The following is a 21,583-nucleotide window of genomic DNA, read 5'->3' on the forward strand; positions in this document are numbered from 1 at the left end:
TGTATATTCGTTCCTTGTGCCGATCAAGTCACAGTGACAGCATTTTTCAAATGTATGTGTGTATGTGTACGCATGTGTCTATGTTAACTCCACTTAAAACAGAGTGATCCAAGTGGAGGTCAACTCAGGCCTGTTCAACTGCCCTTCTTCCTGTCACGTTTATGTTAGCCTTGAACCCATCATCGTTTTTCAAATTGCCCAACTGCTTAAAATTACAAGGGCCCATGCCAAAAGCTTATCTAGTCTAATTAATGTCCCTCCTAACGTTGACAGGTATCTGATGAGCCATGACCCACGTTTTAGAACACACGGAAATGTGTGATCTTAATAATACCCTTCAACCCACATTGCCTGCACATCATGCAAGCCAGCAGCAAGGTACGATAAAGGCTTCTGGGGACTAGGATTAGGGCTCAAATATTAGTATTTACTTCACCACCAGGGTTTGAACGCGAAAGCATACGTGATCCGCGTCACTATGCTAAATCGAACTTACCACGTCGTTCCGCGCTCGATTCAATCTTCGGATCTTGCTATTTTGACCATCTTGATGTGTCCATTATTCAAGCCGGCCCCACATTGTGAACGATAAGCCACGATGGGTGACGATCATCTTTACGAGGAAAACAAAATAAAGAACCAAGTGCTAGCCATTGGGTCTTTGGATTGGATGGCGTAATCCAAGTGCTAGCCATTGTCAGCTTAAACACACCATCGATCCTCCCCACTTGATTCGATGGCTTAGCCCACATACCTGATGGACCCAATAGAAGTAATCACTTCGGGTGCGTTTGTTTCAGGGAAAGTGTTTTTCGGGAATTTGTTTTCCAGACTTTTACCTGTTTGGTTCGTTGAAAATGATTAGTCAACCAAAAACACTTTCCGATCAAGGAAAATATTTATGTATAAAATTTGGAAAGTAAATTCCCTAATTAAAGAAGGTGAAAATACTTTATGAAATTTCTTCCCTTTACTTTTCTAATATTTTATTCTTTTCTTTCTTTTTTTGTTTTTCCTTTTTATTTTTAAAAATAAAAATATTTAAAAAATCGAAATCTTTTTTTGCTTGAGATAAAATCATGGGATTGAAATCATTTTCCAATTGAGATCCAAACACCAAAAAATATTTTCGATCACGTATCACCAAACAAAGGAAAACTAATTATTTTCCTGAAAAATAATTTTCCGGAAAACAATTTCCAAAAACGTTATATTTTCCGTGAAACAAATGCACTCTTCATTTCTATCCTTCATTTCTATCCGAAAGAAGGTCCTAAGTGGGCCTTTGTTTAGATTAATCCTTCGTTTATGCACATGGCAGATTAGCATGCGCGGTAACGTTTTCCTACCATGAAACGAGAACATACTGCAATGAATTACCAATCTTTGTGCCCCCAGCAAAACTGAATCATCAGTCTAAGATACTACTACACTGGGCACTTGTACAAATTCGGCCGAATTGGGGTGCAGCAGCTTCTTAGCCGTGTGAGAAAAGAAGTAAAACTGTGATAATGAGAGCGAGGTAGGGTGCAGACACGTAAAAAAAAGTAGTAAGATACCGAAACACTTCAATGATTTGGACCACTGGAAACGCCGATTAATCTCCCCAAAAGCAAAGGTCCTCTTGTCCATAAAAGAGGTGCAAAATCCGTTTGAAAATGTTTACAATGGCAGAGCATACCTTGCTCAGTATCTCGCATATGCCATATAGTAGCATGTGCTTTGCTCCTAAAGACACCCATATGTTCAGCGAACAAAAAACCGAAGAACCTATATGCCAGTTATCCTTGTATATGAACAATTGCATGCATTCAGCCGGTACTGGACTCTTCTTATAAAACTTCAGTAACATCTATCTCTATACTTTTGGTCATTGCCTCCAAAATGGCAGAGGTTAAAAGTCAACAATCGGCAAAAATTGATGTGTCCGTTGAGCAGCGCGGGACTCAGTCTTCACCAAAAATACAGGTGACGCATGGAGGATCTTTAGCTTGGTCTTGAGGAGTGATCCAGTCCAAACAAGATTCATGAAATGTGTGACCACAGGGAAGAACAGAAATGGTGGGCGGACGGGACGGTATTGAGATAGGACCTGATCCTGGTACATATCGAAGATCCCTGTTGCACAGGAGACAATTATGTCCAATGAGCTGGGAAGCTTCATCTTCAACTGCAATATCAGAATTACTACTTCAGTTCTTTCACGGCAAAAAGAATTACAGTATCGTGTGGATTTCCACATCGTCACAGCATCCAGTCACAATTAATGATGATATTGCAACATGACAAGGGCCGTTAGTAATCGCTGCATGATGAAGCTCTAATCATACCGAATGATACCACAGTGGCTTGAGAGGATCCATTGACCTAATTGCGAAGGCATAGAATGCTTTTCCCAAAGGTAAGTACCAAAATAGAAAAGAAAATACAGTCTGAAGAGATACCTTCCAATCTTATATGCGCAGAAAGTGCAGAAGGATTTGCATTTCCCGGCGGCGGACGAGCAGCCTGAGGTACAATTCTTGGGGGAACAGCCGGTGATACAGGTGCCGTAGGTCGAGCAATCTGCCTTATAGTCAGCCCTGCATGAGCTGCTGGAGAATACCGAGGTAGAGGTGGATAATATGGATGCACAGGGAGCCTAGGAGGTGAAGCTCGAGGTAGAGAATTTCGACGTTGATTTGAAGGAGGCCTTACAGATTGAGATCGGTGAGGGAGAACTGGAGTGACCTGGTTTGGTACTGGAATATATGGCTGAGCTAAAGCACCCTGATGTTGGACGGGGGCATACTGCATAGGCTGAGCTAGGTAAGGAAATGCTGGCGCAACTTGTGGTGTTGGGACGAAACCTGCAATGGATTGATGCTGCTCGGCCAAAAGGGGCAGAGACAAAGCAACCTGGCGTATGGGTTGTGAAGGAGTAGCATTTTGTCTTGAAGAAGGTATATATGACGAGGTGATAGGTTGTAAAGACGCCAGAGTTGGCCTTGAAGATGGGATGCATGGAGTAGAGGACCTAGTGGTCGGTTGTAAAGTTGTTGCAGTTTGTCTTGAAGTAGGAACTGATGAATGAGTGATAGGTTGTGAAGGTGTTGCTGTTTGTGTTGAAGAAGAAATTGATGATGAAGTGATGGGCTGGGTCTTCCTGCGAACCACATTATAAGTAGCCACCGGAAGTTGCGGTGCCTCCCTCTTACGAGATGGTCCGACGGGCACATTGGAAATTTGTTGAAGCTCAGGTTGCTTAACAGCGCTTGGTAATGCACCTGCATTTTATTAAAAGTAATTACCAATGAGACCTAAAATGTAAAACTCTACTAACCAGTAAATACCAGTAGAGCTGCAGCTAAGAAGATTTAGAACTGGCTTAACTACATGATTTGCCCAACTTTGTCCTAGATTACCTGCAATCGAGTGGCCAAAGATTTTACTGAACCCTGATAAATGACTTGTTGACAGCCTACTAAACAAAGTTTTATTCAAATAAAAGCATATGTATAGGACAGCATTTCACCGCTAGGAATTACCAAAAGAAACAATGTTCAAGAATCTCATTATATCAAGACACGGTCACATTTCTAGTCCAATCTTTCTTCCAACTCTTCTGCCAAACAACAACTAATGAAATATCTGCATGATTGGAAACTTGATGGTTGATGCCCGGTCCAGCTACAGCCTGTATATTCGATTCAACTTGACTGTTGACATCCAGTCCAGCACTCTCTTCATCCTAATTACTCTACATGACATATTCAAACGGTTTATGTATAAAATGCATAGATAGGAGGAGGACGTTGAACTCTGTTTGTCTGGCGTATCACGCCATTGACCTCGTATTGCCGACATGGCTAGTTTCCAGATGCAGAGTAGCATCTTATTGTACAAGGTTATACTAACAGCTCATAAAAAGAGCTGCATAAGATGTGAAACCCTAATGGAGACGTGAGCATCTGCGACAAAAAAGTGCATAAATAAAAAATGCCAATCAATCTATTTGAGCATGCAAGTCCACGTGAGCTAGTCGTCAGGGACACATGCAAAAGATTGTAGTGGTTGACTGAAGGCCTATGCATAAATTACCGGACTGACCATGACGAGGAGAGAAGATGCTGTTACTCGGAGAGATTGCTTTAGAGGGCACTCTCGAAACATTCCTGTCAGCTTGCGTACGAGAATTCCCCAATGCATGAGAAGCTGCTTGAGCATTATTCTGACAAAACAGAGAAGATGGAGATGGAAACCTAGTTGACCCATGCTGTGCCAAACCGCGCAGTACAGAGTGGTCACTGACAGGTGATTTTGAAGATGAAACTAGATGACTTTGACCTATATTTGCAGATCTCATATCCATGCTTCCTTGAAGACTTAGGTTTCCATTGCCCGATCCAGGATAGACACATCTATTATTGCAATGCTGCAAGTGTAAATTGCCGCACTGGCTTGACCTGACTTCTTGGTGTCTACTGGACAAAGTGGCATTATTGGAGCTTACAGAGTTACCATTTGAATTGTGCAATAGAGTAGAGCCTCCAGATGTGCCGTTTTCTTGATGCAGCAGATTACCTTTTTGACCATGATAATTGATCCCAACAGTTTCTTGAGTACTACAGCTGCTAGAGACGATAGGTTTTGAGCTCATCTCCGTGTGAGTTCCTGTTGAAAGGGTCAAAATTCTTCCATCAATTTTTTCGGGAGATTTGAACTGCAGCATGTTGGACATGTCACCACTGTCCTCTCCTACTTGACCACTATCTGATCTTTGATTTAGCAAAGGCGCAAGTAGCATTTGGTCCTCAAGATTCCTCATTAACTGATGACTAGGAATATTGTTATTGCTTGATTGTCCTCGCAACAAGTATTGTGAACCTCTGCTTGAATTTGCCTGCATGATTCCCAAGTTTGTGGGAGAATTCTGAAGATTGGTGGCACCGTTGGCTACACTACTAACAACCACAGAATCATGATCTGCCGCTACATTTGTTGCCCATGTAGGTCCAATTGTCCCAAGTCCTGCGCTTGCATTGCCTCTGAAATCAGCATAATCTCTTGAAGTCAAAGGACCCCGGATATAGGGTCTACTGTTCATCAAATTGTCCAATGTGGCTGAATTACCATAAGAGCTACTCTCAGGCACACCAAAGGAGTTCCAACTTATGCCTGGAGTACACGGACCTTGTCCTTGCAGGATGGGGAAGTCGGCTACACTACTAACAACCACAGAATCATGATCTGCCGCTACATTTGTCGCCCATGTAGGTCCAATTGTCCCAAGTCCTGCGCTTGCATTGCCTCTGAAATCAGCATAATCTCTTGAAGTCAAAGGACCCCGGATATAGGGTCTACTGTTCATCAAATTATCCAATGTGTCTGAATTACCATAAGAGCTACTCTCAGGCACACCAAAGGAGTTCCAACTTATGCCTGGAGTACACGGACCTTGTCCTTGCAGGATGGGGAAGTCAGCTACACTACTAACAACCACAGAATCATGATCTGCCGCTACATTTGTCGCCCATGTAGGTCCAATTGTCCCAAGTCCTGCGCTTGCATTGCCTCTGAAATCAGCATAATCTCTTGAAGTCAAAGGACCCCGGATATAGGGTCTACTGTTCATCAAATTGTCCAATGTGACTGAATTACCATAAGAGCTACTCTCAGGCACACCAAAGGAGTTCCAACTTATGCCTGGAGTACACGGACCTTGTCCTTGCAGGATGGGGGAGTCGGCTACACTACTAACAACCACAGAATCATGGTCTGCCGCTACATTTGTTGCCCATGTAGGTCCAATTGTCCTAAGTCCTGCGCTTGCATTGCCTCTGAAATCAGCATAATCTCTTGACGTCAAAGGACCCCGGATATAGGGTCTACTGTTCATCAAATTGTCCAATGTGACTGAATTACCATAAGAGCTACTCTCAGGCACCCCAAAGGAGTTCCAACTTATGCCTGGAGTACACGGACTTTGTCCTTGCAGGATGGGGGAGTTGCTATATCCACTAGTATGACTGAATCTAGTTACTGAACTCGTCATGTTACTGAACCGGAAGTCACCAAGTGTGAGGGTAGTACTAGCTGATGGGAAGGCCCTGTTGTCTGAATAAGCTGCTCCTTGCGGGTTCCCATTTGGAACAGGAGTTGTTGACGATGTACAAGGAGAGGGAAGATTGCCGCCATCATCATTACTCAATTGACCGACCATCTCAGTAGAGCCATCAAATTCATTCTTTAGCATATGGGGTGTGAGGTCTTCATTCACTTGTGGAAGGGAAGTGGGGGTTGACGGCTTGAATCCACTCCCCATGTCGCCTCTACCTGTCACTCTACAGCATCCTATGTCTGGATATCTGGAAAATTCACTTCAAGAAAACCACCCTACAGAAGGAAAGTGACAGTTGCAAGAAAATTAACTTGAGTTGACAGACTCGTGTCGCATGGTCAGAGTAAACTGAAATGAAGGGCTTGGTGAATACACACACACACACACACAGGAAAGCTCTTATACTGAAGAATTAAGCCAAACGAGTGTGCTTTAAGAAAAATGTCTACATGTTTTACACAGTCAAGAAGATCAAAAGTTCACCAAATGGGGACCGATATCACCATTATCTTCTCATTCTTAGGATTCTGCAATGAGCAACACCCGCGTTACTTAGTACACAAATTTCGTAAACCAATCTGCTTGCCCATCATTATTCTTCCGAAATCTCGCACACCAAACAACAGCCATGCTCAACTAAGCTCTTCATATATCCTCTCACATGACTAACAACAAGTGATGGTAAGAAGAATGATAAATAAATTCCATTTGTACAGAAAGAATCCCTTTTTCTCACTGCAGACACAATGCCACTCTCAACAAAATCACCCAATAACTCAACAAGGCAAGAGCCTCATTTCACGGAGAGCCATCACTCCAAAAGATTAAAAAAAAAGAAAAAAGAAAAAAGAAAAGCAAAGAACCAACTCTTAAACAAAGAACAGGCAAAAACCGCAAAACCCCAGTCGTCAAAAAAACAATACAGATACCACCAAAGGGACCCAGCAAGCGCAATCGAAAAACTTCTTACACCCAGACAGACGACAAGGTTTGATTCTCCTTGTCTTCTGAAATCGCTCACGAGAACAGAGAACCGGACATGATCAATCGAACCCCCTACGAAACAGAAGGCCGGGCACGAGCTCCCGTTCCTCAAAAAAAAAAAAAAATGATCGGACCACTCGAACAGACAACGGAAGGTCGATGAACAAAAGGGAAAAAAACGCGCGACAAAAACATAGAGAGATCGATCGTACTCCGACGCTTCATCATCCCCGCGAAAAGGAGACCGCCGAGTTCGCGCCGAGGAACCGCTTCGTCCCTAGCGTCATCCGGAGCGAAACGAGGAACGGCCAGGCGACCCTACACGAATAACGAAGAGAACGTGAAGAAGAAGAAGAAGAAGAAGAAGAAGAACAACAACGGCAGAAACGCAGGTAAGCGAAACTCGAAGGACGACGTTTACTTACTAGTGAAGAGAGAAGAGAGAGAGAGAGAGAAAAGAGAGAGAGAAAAGAGGAGGAGATGGCGATGGCGTTGTTGTTTGGCGCTTATGAGAGATTTCCATGGGGGGGAGGGTTTTTAAAGGGTTCGGTGCGGGGCCCATCCCGCATTTCCTCCACGTGTCGCTCCCTCGCCCCCACGCGATGGCCTCCCTCCTCCCCTCTGCTTTTGCCTGGTTGGTTCGCTGCTGCAGAATCTCTCGAGCTGCTCTGTTCTCCTTTGTTTTTTTTCGGGTCTCCTTCGATGTTCAAGAATGCTCGAGCCCCCCTCGAAGTTTTGATTCCTGCACAGTGCTGAGCAGGATCCTCAAGCGCTAATGGAGGCATTGCCAAATTTTGCTGTGGGGGACAAAACGGGATTGTAAAAACAAAGCCGATACATCATTTACCGGTCCATTTCATCGTAGATACCATATAAAGCATCGTATCACACAAGCGATCGACCATTCGACGGAGATCATTAATGATCTGTGCGGTACGGAAGCTTACTATGGAATTACGATTAAATGAACCTTAATACGATATGACAAGGAGATTTATCTCTCTAGAGGGAAGATAAAGGAGCTTGTGATCAATCTCGGGACGAAACCCAAAGGGGTAATCTCTTTCTCCATGCAGCCGTCGATTCTCGATAATTGAATTTTCGCAATAACCGAATAGGATTCCGAGATATGTACGTTTGGCTGGTTTCTTGTAATTACTTTTTTCTTCTTTTTCTTTTTAACCCCCTCTCTCTTCCGTTTTTCGCTTCAGATACCAACCATGAAATGGTCATGAATCAACTACACAACCATGCAAAAAGGCAAGTAGAAAAACACCGGCAAGATTACCGGCCATTCGATCCAGGTAATGTAGTTTTTTGGTGGATGCCCTCTGTCGGATCTCTAGGGGAAACGACCAACTGCACCCCTCAAGCAGAGCATTGTACTGTTTACTGCACCAAGAGCTCGTGATCAAAGTAATGTATTCAATAGCTCGGCAACATTTTAGTGGAAATTTAAAGAAGTACTTCGTCGACGACGAGACAAGAGAATGCGTGAACCACGGAGCAAGACGAATGAATGATGCCACTTAAGCTTTGACATGGCCCGCGCTGGCAAAAGAACAGGAATGGCCCCCTGATTGATTTTCTGCATGAATGGTGTCCAAGAATAAAGTGCTTCACAAATATGGTTGTTGATTCTGTTTATCATAGATTTTTAGTGCAATCACTCCCCAAGCCATCCTCACTAATCCAGAAATGATCATAAGTGGGAAAGAGAGAGCACATGCCCGCTCTCGGCCTCTAAAGTCTGAGATGGTCTACGAAATCAGAAAACACAGAACTTAAATTAGGGCGTGTTGCAGCAGAGGCGCTGCCTCGGCTGCAATCTCCAATGTAAGTCACTCTCATTCTTCCTCCAACTGTGGAATCTAGAAACAAAGTTCCCCTCTCTCATACTAGGCACTCCGTTTGGTTTTCGATGCTGCTCCCAGCTATAAGCTGAGAACCAAATGGAAGAAACACCAATGCATAGGAACATACTTTAACGACAACAACAAAAAAATTTGACAGTAAACATACAATTATGAAACTAGGCTAGCACAAGCTGTTCTGAGTCTGCTGACTGCACTCCTACATAAGTATGTACAACATTAATGGACACAACTTTTCCTATAAAAATTTTGCTTCTTCGCACTGATAGCCTTTTCACTGCCTTAGAGTCAATGGGTTTTTGAGAAGCTAAATAATTACCTACCAGGATGTCAATAGAATTGCTGTCGTCATTGAATAATTGGCATTGACATCAGTTAGCAGTTCAGGTGTGCACCCTGAAACACCCGTGAAGCATAAGTAGACGAAAAATGTTAAGGTAGATTCCTCGCGAAAGCATATGAAACTAGGAGGGACAATCATATCTGCTGTTAACAGGATTTGTTAAAAATTGTGAAGGGTGCCGTAGTCATCTCTAAGCAGCTCCAGCAATACAATTGCCAATGATATTCCCCGTGTCAGTCCACTAGTCTACTTTCACATGATGATGTCCACGTCGAAGGAGAATAAAGCCCAGAGATGCCACCATCCCAACAAGGTACCCTATGATGGCTCCGTAACTCACACAGATCGGCCACTCCTGTTAAAGAGAAGGACATGAACAGCACCTTATAGCTGCTTGATGTGGGGAATACAAAGAGATGCAATATGCTCCACTGAAGAAATTAAAGTGAGAAACCGATATTTAAGAAGCAACTTTTATATAAACACCAAACAGGGTGAATTTCATGCCGACTTTCAGAAGATGCAGTTCTTGGTACGTATAAATAGAAGCTAGATCAGATGAACTTAGAATCCTTCCTTTCCTATAAGAAATCAACAACTATTTCACTTCAAAAGAAAAGAGTCATAACTACTACACTACTTTCTTTTCTTTTTTCACTTATTTTAATCATCTTGCTGATAGGTCTCCAGAACCAGACATCCAAGATCTACAAATTAGCAGAAAACCTTTCAGCTTGAAATAAATCTAGACATCAAGTAACAAACTTAAACCATTAACTCATTTCCTCAGCTCAAAAAGAAAAGTCACACACAGTGCTGGAGAGGAAACATAGCTAAGGTAATCAGAAATCAGTGGTCCTACATAACATTCTAAAGTTCCAAACAAATTATCAGTAGCTTTGCATCAATTCCTTCATGCAAGAGTGCAATACAGAGCCAAGTAAGTCGTATCCCACTAAGGAAGAATCCATTCCAACTAAGTAAAACCCTCGAATCAAGGTAATTGCAAAGACCAAAGAGAGCAATATCTGGGTAGTGAATTACCATAAACAGAAACAACTGGAGTAACAGCAAAATTTCCAGATTTACCTACACACCATCCACATCAAACAATGACGAGCTTGTACTAAGGAGAAAGTACCTGCCATGGCCTTTCCCAATCAAGCGGCATAGGCCATGCACCAAACCAAGCTCCAATAATTGCACCATGAGCAGGCAGACAAATCATGAAATCCACAGAACTGATTGGTCTACACGTTCAAACAAAAGTTAGGCCCAATGTTGAAGAGTCAAGGCTCTCATAAAAGATCCTTTAACAGTGAAAATATGAAAAAAAGGGACTGCGCCACAGATGTGACAGGATTTTAGGAAACAAAATACTAGGGAGTTAATTACTTTGTAAATGCGAAGATACGTTGCCAACTGTTCCATGAGGCACCAAAAACACAAGCGGCCGGCACGAACTGCCAAAGGATGAAGAATTAGTTTTTAGAAAGACTAAGCAAACTGATGCAACATGTACAAATAGCAAGACTCCAATTACATGTTTTCCAGACTAAAAGGTGACTGATCGGAGTGAATTGACCGTAGCTAGTAATGCTTTCCTCAATAGCCAATAATACTTTTCTCTATGCTCGGGTCAGCTATTAACGGCAAAAATAGGTCAGAAAATAACAATGGAGGCCCAATAATGAGCTGATTCAACAGATAACATGCCAAAAACACAGCACTGAGGGAAGCCTGCAAGAAGAAACACATAGCCAGATTTCCAAAGGAATCAAAAGTGATGAAAAAACTTACGGTCAAGGTCGACATCACGAGGGACCAGTTAACGGTCTTCACCAAGTACCTGTGGAAGAGTAGAACAAGAACCGTCATCGAAACATTCAGCACGAAATCAACAGTTCAAGTGAATTCCCAGTAACATTACATCCAATCCGCTAAACAAACTTATATAGATTCTTGTAAGAACGCAATGAGCCAAAACATAACATCCAAAAAGCTACTCACTGTATCCCAACAGGCGCACCCAATGCAATAGCTCCCAAAGCATTAACAAGAGCCCCTGCAAATCCAAAAGGGTATATCCTCAAACGCCGCATAACTTGGGAAATTCAAAACAGGAATGCTAGAAAACGAAAACAGACCGGCTGGCAACGCGAGCGCACCGCGAAGGACAGCTCTTACATACTGCGGAGATTTCGAAAAACATAAAAAAGTGGCTCAGACACGAACTCAAAACGAAGCGAATTCCAAGTTATCAATGAAGGAAGGAAGGAAGAAGAAACAAACGCTACCGAGGTTTGCGCGGGCCTCTCCCTGACAAGACCGTAGAGAAGGATCGCGATCGGACACTCGATGACCTTAAAACCAACAAAACCTCACAAAGAATCAGCCGAGAAAAGCCCCGGAAGGCGAGACGGCGAGAGGAGGGGGAGGGGCGACGAAAGTGAGTACCCAAACGAGACGGAGAGCTCGAGAAGGATCGGAGACGAGATTGGCGGATTCGACGCCGCGGGTGGCGATCCACAGCAGCGGCGCCGCCGCCGCCAAGCTCAGCCCGCACGCCAGGTGGAGCGAGAGAGCGTGAAGCGTGGCGAGTTCTCCGGTCACGGAAGCCTCGCCGGAGGCCTTCGGCGGCGGCCTCCGCTTCTTCCTCTTCGTCTCCTCCGTGCTCGACGACGGTGGCTCGTCGGACTCGTCGGACTCGTCGTTTGAAAAGAAGAGACGGGCTGAACCGAAACAGAGTTTCCGGGTCGAATTCTGTCCCCGGGTCGGATCGACCGATGTGCAAGTTTTTTTTGTTTTTTTACCAATGGAATTGATAATCGAGAATTCATTTATTATATGTATTATTTTCATTGATATATATTTTTGACAAACTGCTTCTATGAACTTGGCAAATACTTTCTCTACGTAGTCCAAAATGGCAAAAGCATGTAACTTCTCTATAACGTTTTTTTTTTCTGATTTGGAGGCTTGAAATTGCTCTTGAATTTAAATCAAATTGATTTAGAGCTCAGCTTTTGTTTTCAAGTGCGTGCAGTGTTGTTAACTCCGTTATGTAGCGTGAACTTCTTCTACAAAATGGGTTTTCCAGACTCGATAATTTTATCGAATTCCAATCTATTCATGCTGCACTTAGGTCCTTCCAATCATCCTGATGTACTCATGTCATCTAAATTGTTCTCCTTCTATTTGGTCCATGCAAGTACCTTATTGATTACACATCCCTTGCTTGTTCACTGAAATCCAAAGGTCCTTTCAACTTCAACAGTATTTTGTCTCTATTTGCAAATAAAGAAAACTCTCTCCATTAGCACATATGTCCTGTTTTAACTTCATCTACGTATAAACTTGTATATGTGGATTATCTCTCATATGCGCACTTGAATACACACGTTATGTGGTTCAACCGCGTGCACTCGGCAGTCTGGTTCGATTTCTTGTTGAAGTATAAAAAACACTGCCTCAGACTATTGACTCTTCCTTTTATTTTCCAAGGAACATGATATGATTTTGCCATTGCCAGTTCACTTACCCAACATTTGCAGCATAGGGCCATTCACTTCTCGACTCCAGTGAGGTCATGCATGATCACAATTTGTATTTTCTTCTTAATTTTTGGGGATGCTCCTTTAAACATAAGATAACAAGAGAATCTCACATAGGATATGAATGAGAGGAGTTTAAGGTGACATTCCCCTAGTGGATGTGACTGAGTGGAGGATCCCACAAGGCCAATAATTTCTAATGCTTATTGAGCACACAGAATCTGCAATTTTGCTGCTCCCAAAGCCACCGTCGTAACATAAGACTGCCAAATTGAGCATTCACGGTGCTCTGCTGTATCCTCAAACAGAGGAACATAATGGAACAAGAATGGGCATGGGTGAAGAGCCAAGTCAAGTAGATCCAGGAACAACATGGCTAAGCTCTGGCATGAGAAGATACAAGAATCTGGCCTGCACTGGATCATACGTTTTTCTGCACGTACTTACTGCTGCTGTACCTTGAATAGCGCCTAATCAACTATTAACCAGTTCAAGTTCACACTGAGCGAGATTAGCCGAGTGAATAGAAAGTACGAATAATTAAGTAAACTTGTTCTGTGGAGCTTCGGAATCCTTCTACATGGTGGTGGCCCCATTTAGTGCAGTGCAGGGCCGCTGAGGTGACTATGCTGGGGAGCATATTGATGTACCGCCGTGCCAAGTGTAGGAGGGTAAGCTCCAATTTGGAACCATCTACATCGGATCCCACGTGGAAGCAGCCTTACATATTGTGAAACGATGCTGGTGTAGTTTGGACGTGGTTTCTTTGTCTTGGGAGGATAGTTTGTCTAAGGGTTGAACTGGCGATCACTGGCCAGGCTGTTCAAGAACACCATCATTAAATGGATTATTCTGTCTGTGACAAAACTATTGATGTTGCTAGGGCTCTTCTATATATTTTCAAGCAATAATCAGTATAGCAACTGAACAGGGTTCTTTGACATCTACTTATGGGCGACATGGTCGATATAGGTCGATTTCATACTTGTCTCCCTGGGCAGCTGAACAGGTTGCTAGGATTGCATGAACTATAATCCGTCACTCTCTTTGTAGCTCTTTGGAGAATGGCGGAGACTACTTCGATATGAATTATGAAAGCATGGACATTGCCAATATGCCATATCAGACTTCACTTGCAATCCTATTGAATTGAATGATTCTTAGCTACCTAGACATGCAGATTCCACGCGACCAAGCGTCTACTGTGCTGGAAAAATAATCATAAGGGAACTCCAGATGATTGGATAGACAAATCAAGTCTGCATAGGTTACTTTAATTTAACTGACAGCTTGTGTGGAACCTCAAAAATCCACAGACCTCTTTAAGACTAATGCCGAGGCACCTGGATTGGTAATGTATTCTAAGATTCTGGAACACTTGTCATCAGATAAAAGTTTCAGTTAATATTTTGAGCACGTCTGGGAGTATGAAACAGTGAGATGCAGAGTCAGCAGGCTGTAATCCCACTAAAGCACCATCTGCAGATGAGAGATGATTGCAAGCTCATTAACAGCATCGCCAACAAGAGATTCGTGGAGCTTGCCTTCTTGATATTTGACTGGCCACACTCCCCCAACAAATCAATCAACTCGATCCAGTGAACATGGAGACAACTTGCAGCCATCGACATTGATAAGAATGTCAAAAAAGCAGAAATGTCAAAGCTGCATATCTCCGTTTGGGCGGATGTGTGAGTGATTAAAACATCACGAAATCAAAATAGAGGTTTCTTCTATGATGGAAAAAGTAACATCCACCAAAGACGAGCCCATTTTCTGTTCCATGCATTGTCTGAATGCAGTTGTGGAGTTGAGTTGAGAATCTAGTCATCACTAGGAGAAGGGAGAGGTTGCCTTTTTAGTCCTTCTGGGCCATCGATTTCGTTGTTGAAATTTCTCCATAGAAAGATCTCCTTCCACCTCCCCTCCATCCATCCATCTCATGTTTTCGCTAGCATCCACTCTCCTATTTACTCATTCTTCTCTGCTCCTCCACGCAGCTGAAACCCCGCCCCGCATGCCAGTACAGATTTTCTCATTGTGCCGATTTATTCTGCCTCTGCTGAATCACTCTTGCCGTAGCAAGGTGTGATTTGCGAAATTGAAGGAACCAAAAAATGTTACTTATTAGCTGCATATTTCTTGCACTAGCGCAGCACTGGCTTCTTGTTGCCGGTCAAGCTCAAGCTGCTCTAAGTCCCCCGAGTCACTCTCATCCGCCTCCCCACCACTCGCTGCTTGAAGACAGGACCGCTCTTCTGGAATTCAAGAAGACGATCAGATCCGACCCAAACTCCACGCTTGGTAACTGGAACGCAACAGTTGATGTCTGCAGCTTCACTGGAGTCATCTGCAATGCACAGCGTCACCGGGTGGCGTATCTCATCTTAGAAGGCCAAGGCCTAGCGGGGCGGCTCTCGCCTTTTCTATCGAATCTTACGGGCCTTCGGAACTTGAGCCTTGCAAACAATCACTTTTTGGGGACGATTCCTCCCGAGCTTTCGTCCCTTCGACGCCTTTGCGTGCTCCTGCTCCAAGGAAACAATCTAGGGGGTCCTGTACCGCATTCATTTGCTCTTTTAACCAATCTTCGTACGCTTTTTCTATGGGATAACAAGTTGACAGGTACACTTCCAGTCTCTCTCTTTGCTAACTGCACCAAATTGGATAATATAGACCTCTCAACCAACTCCCTCTATGGAGAGATCCCACTAGAGATTGGAAATTGTCGTAATCTCTATAGCCTTAGTCTGTACAACAATCAATTCACGGGCCATTTACCCATCTCTCTAAGAAATGCTTCGCAAATGTTCAACATCGATGTAGAAAGTAACAATCTTGAAGGCCCGCTCCCTTCAGATATTGTGGAGGGGCTTCCTTTACTCAAGTATCTTCATCTTTCATACAACAAAATGCAAAGTCACGAAGACAACACCAATCTTGACATTTTCTTCACATCCTTAGCAAACTGCACCCGTCTGCTCGACATCGAACTGGAAAGCATGGACCTAGGAGGGAGCTTGACAAATTCCGTTGGCCAACTTAGTGTTACCTTAAAAAACTTGTTACTTGAAGAGAATCAAATTTTTGGACCAATTCCCCCGGCCGTGGGCAGATTTTCCAACCTTTTATTGTTGAACCTATCTTCGAATCTCCTCAACGGATCGATCCCGGAAGAGATTAAGGGGTTGTTGAGTCTGGATCGGCTCTACTTATCTCGCAACTCGTTCAGAGGCAAAATTCCGACCGTATTAAGCCAGCTTCCGTGTTTGGGTCTTCTTGATCTGTCATATAACGAATTCTTTGGGGAAATCCCGGCAAGTCTGGCGAATATGGTTGAAATGAGGTCACTTTTTCTCAACAACAATCTCCTTTCAGGAAATATACCGCCGTCACTGGGAAGATTGTCCCAATTGTTCCAGCTAGATTTGTCGCATAATCAACTATCGGGAAGAATTCCGCCAGAGCTGTTACTGGGCATTAATGAGATCAGAATGTATTTAGGTCTGTCTCACAACAATCTTGAAGGCCCTCTACCAATTGAGCTCAGCAAGCTGGAAAAGTTACAAGCCATGGACCTCTCCTCGAACAACTTCAGCGGAAGTATCTTCTTTCAGATATCGAGCTGCATTGAACTGAAAGCGATAAATTTTTCGAACAACTCACTCGTAGGGCGCCTTCCAGATTCCTTGGGCGATCTGAAGAACCTCAAGTCCTTTGACGTTTCTTGGAACCGGCTCTCCGGACCCATCACTGCGAGCCTGAACAAGATCGAGACTCTGAGATTTCTTAATCTCTCATACAACAACTTCCAAGGCATGATCCCATCAGGAGGCATTTTCAAATCTGTTACTTCTCTCTCGTTCTTGGGGAATGAGCGCCTGTGCGGCACGATTCCAGGCATACCTGCTTGCTCTGGAAAGAAAACTTGGTTCCGGTCAAGCACTTTCTTGATCATTTTCATCGTGGTCATATTTGCATCATCATGCCTGTGGACTATTTGCTGCGTGATTGGATACCGGCGCTTCAAGATCATAACTTCTTCTGGGAAGACTGAATCGATAAGCATGCCAAAGACACCAGGTCCGGTGTGCAATTTTCCAAGAATCACGTACAAAGAACTGGCAGATGCCACTGGTGGATTTGATGACCAGAGCCTGGTCGGATCGGGCAGTTATGGACGTGTATACAAGGGAGTTCTTCCCGATGGAACGGTCATAGCAGTGAAGGTGTTGCATGTCCAATCCGGAATTTCCACCAAGAGTTTTAGCAGGGAATGCCAAGTCCTAAAGAGGATCCGGCACCGGAACCTGATAAGGATAATAACTGCTTGCAGCCTCCCGGAATTCAAGGCTATCGTCCTTCCTTATATGGCAAATGGGAACCTCGATAGCCATCTCTATCTTCAATCAGGAACGGGCTTGAGCTCAAGATCTTCTGATTTGACCCTCATCCAGAGGGTAAATATCTGTAGCGACGTAGCCGAAGGAATGGCTTATTTGCATCACCATTCCCCAGTTCGAGTCATACACTGCAACCTGAAACCGAGCAATGTTCTTCTCAATGATGACATGACTGCATTGGTTTCTGATTTCGGAATAGCGAGGCTGATTATGTCGTCCGGATGTGGAAATGCAGCGCTTGTCGAGAACATGGGAAATTCCACGGCAAATTTGCTATGTGGATCTATCGGATACATTGCCCCAGGTAAAGATCTCCATTACAGAATTCATTGATGCTAAAGGTTTACGCATTGGAGATCTGTTCAATGCTAGAGAAATTCAGTACCTTTGATTGCTTTTTCACGAAAAAAATGTTCGTGAGTCTTTTAAGTTACGTATGTGTTGATGGACTTGCTTCAAACTGTCAAAAACTACCCGGCATCGTTTAAACGTTTATTGCAGAGTATGGATTTGGGTCGAACACATCTACGACGGGAGATGTTTACAGCTTTGGCATTCTGGTCCTCGAGATGGTGACTAGAAGGAGACCGACCGATGATATGTTCGCCGGGGGACTGAACTTGCACAAATGGGTCAAGAGCCATTACCATGGGAGGGCTGAAATGATCATAGACTCCTCATTGTTAAGAGCTTCGAGAGACCAATCTCCTGAAGTGCAGAAGATGTGGGAGGTCGCCATTGCAGAGCTCATAGAGTTGGGCATCCTTTGCACGCAGGATTCGCCTTCCATGAGGCGTACAATGCTTGAGGCCGCTGAGGACTTGGATCGACTCAAGAGATACCTCAGTGGAGACACTACTGCAACTTCCGCATCATCACTTGGAATTTCTTCGTCCACTTTTGGGACTGATGATTAAATGTCATATCCAATTGTACAGTCGAATTATAATTCCATTCACCTCATTCCTGTGTAAACCCGTCAGTGATTTTTTGTTTTTGGGCAAAAACAAGATGACAAGTTTGAAGCTTCAATTCCATGCAGAAAACATCGTCGCATTTATTGCAAAAGATGTCAAATGGCATTACCCGTACATAAGAAAGTACACCTATTCTCAAGCTAATTGGGATATCCACGACTGACTGAATTGTGTAATCAATACTCCGTTGAAGTCAGGAATCTGCTTGATGAGATATCCAAAGGAAAACCACTAACGCGACTTTCGATCGACAGTCGTGCCATCGTGATATCTGGTTTGTGGGAGGTAGAGACTAGTGAGTTCGTGAAAGCAACAAGCAGTAGTGCCTCCGCGCTGCCTAGTGAGAACATGCTTGTACAGTGCCGCCCACTGCGACTGAAACGGTAGTGGTGGAGCACGCTTGGACACGAACAGAATCATGAAATCCTTAATGTGGTCCATGATAGCTTTGTCAGTCCGACCATCAAGCATGTTAGCAACAATTAGGCATGAAGAGACGCAATTAGTTTACTGGACAAGAGGGGAAGGCAGATAGATAAAGACAGGTCTAAAACCAAAAGTTAAGCTTAAAGTGGCTCCTCCTTTCCAGACCAGGTAATGGTCTGTGACACAACATCCAATTCTTATTATTCCATTGTTAGGAGTGTTCTGTACATGGAATGCTCGGCGGCACGAGGCATTCCCTGAGGACCACTCCTCGCCGATTGTGAAGCCAAAATCGATTTCTCTTTAGTGCCGTTCCTTTATGGATCACCGTCCAGTTTCCACACATGTGATTCTTCTTGTGCCGTGACAGTAACATCTCACATGCGTATTAGATTCGAACATCACAGCGACGATAGTGAAATTTACAATGATTGCACTCGATGCTAGACCACCCGAGAAGGTTCGATAATTCGATGTCGAGTAATGCTTCTTTAACCAAATCCTCTGGTCTACAATCGCTAGTCAATTCCAAGCATCATCATCATCCAACTGAAGAAAGCAATAGATCACCAAACTTTCCACAATTTCCTGAAACACACAAAGTTGGGGTTCCACTTGAAACCAATTGTAATTCTACAATGGTCACTAAGTTCCAGTAAGCGAATATGCATAGATTTGGCAGAGAATCTAGCACTAGCTACAGCTCAATCCCTAAACTGAGATCTCTGGGGTGATTTTTTATTTACGACTTTCTGCGACGTGGGACATGTACAGTTGAGTTTTGTATCGCCACCCCACGCTTGGTCGGTTCGACGATATAGCAACACTCAAGAGGCATGGTCACGAATTAGGAACTGTCAATAAGACTTTCCTCTTTTGTTATTACAATTGAAGATGAACTCACATAAATGAGGTCATCTTTGCCAAGAGGGATAATGACACAAATAGTTCCTGAACTTTGACCCAATGTGTAATTTAGTCCCTGAACTTTTAATTTGTTCAATGTAGTCCCTGAACTTTAGGCTAATGTTCAATATGGTCCCTGAACTTTTATTTTGTTCAATGTCATCCCTGAATTTTTGGTACATGTTCAATTCAGTCCCTGAACTATATGAAAATTTTCAATATAGTCCCTGAACTTGAATTAATAAAAAAGACTGCATTGAACATTTCATATAGTTTAAGGACTGAATTGAACATATACCAAAAGTTCATGGTTGACATTGAATAAAATAAAAGTTCGGGACTACATTGCACATTGGGTTAAAGGTTCATGGACTATATTGAACAACTTAAAAGTTCATGGACCAAATTGCACATTGGACCCTATTTGTGTCATTTTGCCTTGCCAAGAAAGAGTTCATAACAAGCGACCGAGCATGTGAACAAATACGTCATGATAATGATCGGTCGAGAAATGTATCCATAGCAGCTACCACACTTACATATGGCATGGAAAACTTTTTACTCCCAACGAACTTTAATTAAGTGGATGTGTAACTTCTACCAGATCTCAGCCACTGATACTCACGCTTCACTCATTGCATTGTTATATTTCGTCGGTCTGCCCATGATGTGTGTCCAAGGGACACCATTTGCTCTAATAAGAAGTGTGTCTGAGAGATACCTTTTGAAGAGGTGCTAGGAGAGTTTCTTAAGGAAAGTTAAGATAACTTCCTCGGTAGATGAACAATTTACAAAAGATTATTCCGAACTCTCTCTCTCTATGCATAAGGATTCCGTATCTATTTTGAGAAGACAATCGGCATTAACGCTGTGGAACAAGAATACTTTCCCTGTGATTGTATTCGGACGAACTTGAAGTAGATTCGTTCATCGTTTGCCGGTGATTCAACGTACGATCCTGGAAATTTAGTTCGTAGTGCATCGAACAGGTTAGTCGATTCTCCCGACACACGCTTCCAACATTGGTATCAGAGCCTCGGTTATGATCTCTGCCTTGTTTTCCCGTTGTTTTTTTTTTTTCCGCTTGCTGTTTGATATGGAGATCATGATGATAAACTTCATACTGTCTGTTCATTGCTCGGGAATTGCAAGATGAATCGACGAACATGAATTGAAACGAAGAATGGGTTTGAACGTTACGGGCGACTGTTGACACCTAAATTTCGATCGACCATTTAATGATAATTTGCATAGAAAATTAGGGATTAAATTTTAACCCCTAAACAAAAATGTCAAAATCGCATAGCATATAGTTTAGGATCATATAGTTTAATTGCATTCCGTATCGGACCGGCGGTGGCGAGTAAGCTGAAAATTCATCGCGTAAACCGAGCTCGAGCACTCGACTCACTCAAAGGATTGGGGGCCAAAATTCACAAGTCTAAAAGGCTTTGGTTGTTTTAATTTGAGCTTAAATCAGCCCGAATTAATTAGCCCATTTGGAATTAAAATAAAATTAAATGATAAAGCCTAAGTCTAAGCCCATTAGAACTAGGAAACCCGGTTAATTAACCTAGGGTTGCAATATAAATATGTGATTATACCATTCAATGGGGCTCTCATAATTTCCAAAAGACAATTCCTGAGAGCAAGAGCGAAACACGTGAGCAAGAGCGGGAGAAAAGTGAGAGAGAGAGAGAGACGGCTCCAAGAGAGAAATCGTGAGCGGAAGCCGAGAGAGGAATATGGCAGCACCCTTGGAGATCGAAGATGGATGAAGTGGTGATGCTTGTACTCATCCTGGTGAGTGCAGTTTGATAATTTGGTCAAACATCCACTTGCAGACAAGTTCGACAAAAGCCAGATCCTTCACTGCCACAATAGGAGCAAACAAAGAAAGAAAAACGGAGAGATCCACGCGAAGAACAGCTCCAACGTCGCACAGGAATCAGTCCCTCCGCTCCAAGTTTCCTCCTGCCATCGTTGCTGGTCGTCCACGACGCGTCCAGCTGGTCT

At 43.4% G+C, this 21,583-nt stretch overlaps 3 protein-coding genes across 8 annotated transcripts; 1 reads left to right on the forward strand and 2 right to left on the reverse strand.

Moving 5' to 3' along the window:
* Positions 1-1,597: 1,597 nt before the first annotated feature.
* LOC115681766 (uncharacterized) lies at positions 1,598-7,444 on the reverse strand. 6 transcript variants are annotated; one of them, XM_056311837.1, is made up of 5 exons: positions 7,297-7,444; positions 4,090-6,375; positions 3,333-3,404; positions 2,445-3,266; positions 1,598-2,170 (listed from the first exon to the last, which is right to left on the reverse strand). In XM_056311837.1, the coding sequence occupies exons 2-5, from the start codon at positions 6,302-6,304 to the stop codon at positions 1,947-1,949; spliced, it is 3,333 nt and encodes a 1,110-aa protein (XP_056167812.1). In that variant the 5' UTR covers positions 6,305-6,375; positions 7,297-7,444; the 3' UTR covers positions 1,598-1,946. The 6 variants fall into 6 exon arrangements, with proteins under 6 accessions (XP_056167812.1, XP_030461692.2, XP_056167811.1 ...); XM_030605832.2 differs by having other exon boundaries at positions 4,081-6,375; XM_056311836.1 differs by lacking the exon at positions 7,297-7,444 and adding an exon at positions 7,071-7,161 and having other exon boundaries at positions 4,081-6,375.
* A 1,608-nt stretch (positions 7,445-9,052) lies between these two features.
* Positions 9,053-12,858, reverse strand: LOC115669141 (PIGF/3-ketodihydrosphingosine reductase fusion protein-like). Its single transcript, XM_056311640.1, has 9 exons — positions 12,843-12,858; positions 11,759-12,033; positions 11,599-11,664; positions 11,449-11,491; positions 11,312-11,366; positions 11,102-11,150; positions 10,697-10,764; positions 10,443-10,551; positions 9,053-9,656 (listed from the first exon to the last, which is right to left on the reverse strand). Exons 1-9 carry the CDS (start codon positions 12,856-12,858, stop codon positions 9,543-9,545), a joined length of 795 nt encoding a protein of 264 aa, XP_056167615.1. The 3' UTR covers positions 9,053-9,542.
* Positions 12,859-14,972: 2,114 nt separating this feature from the next.
* LOC115667551 (putative leucine-rich repeat receptor-like serine/threonine-protein kinase At2g24130) lies at positions 14,973-18,251 on the forward strand. The gene is made up of 2 exons (XM_056311641.1): positions 14,973-17,562; positions 17,760-18,251. The coding sequence occupies exons 1-2, from the start codon at positions 14,973-14,975 to the stop codon at positions 18,173-18,175; spliced, it is 3,006 nt and encodes a 1,001-aa protein (XP_056167616.1). The 3' UTR covers positions 18,176-18,251.
* Positions 18,252-21,583: the final 3,332 nt, after the last annotated feature.

This window comes from Syzygium oleosum, unplaced genomic scaffold (assembly GCF_021117445.2).
Source record: "Syzygium oleosum isolate NSW1041296 unplaced genomic scaffold, Sole_v2.1 Sole_v2.05, whole genome shotgun sequence".
Taxonomy (NCBI): domain Eukaryota; kingdom Viridiplantae; phylum Streptophyta; class Magnoliopsida; order Myrtales; family Myrtaceae; genus Syzygium; species Syzygium oleosum.

What these genes read in the sequence shown, in the direction of transcription:
- LOC115681766 (XM_030605832.2), bottom strand. Translation starts at nt 6,304, where the DNA reads ATGGGGAGTGGATTCAAGCCGTCAACCCCCACTTCCCTTCCACAAGTG. An exon ending in TCCTCGTCATGGTCAGTCCG is followed by an intron (nt 3,405 to 4,080) that starts GTAATTTATGCA and finishes ACTCGATTGCAG; the next exon opens with GTAATCTAGGACAAAGTTGG. An exon ending in TGCGCATATAAGATTGGAAG is followed by an intron (nt 2,171 to 2,444) that starts GTATCTCTTCAG and finishes CTGATATTGCAG; the next exon opens with TTGAAGATGAAGCTTCCCAG.
- LOC115669141 (XM_056311640.1), bottom strand. An exon ending in GAGCTCTCCGTCTCGTTTGG is followed by an intron (nt 11,665 to 11,758) that starts GTACTCACTTTC and finishes GTTGGTTTTAAG; the next exon opens with GTCATCGAGTGTCCGATCGC. An exon ending in TCGTGATGTCGACCTTGACC is followed by an intron (nt 10,765 to 11,101) that starts GTAAGTTTTTTC and finishes ATCCTTTGGCAG; the next exon opens with TTCGTGCCGGCCGCTTGTGT.
- LOC115667551 (XM_056311641.1), top strand. Translation starts at nt 14,973, where the DNA reads ATGTTACTTATTAGCTGCATATTTCTTGCACTAGCGCAGCACTGGCTT. An exon ending in TATCGGATACATTGCCCCAG is followed by an intron (nt 17,563 to 17,759) that starts GTAAAGATCTCC and finishes CGTTTATTGCAG; the next exon opens with AGTATGGATTTGGGTCGAAC.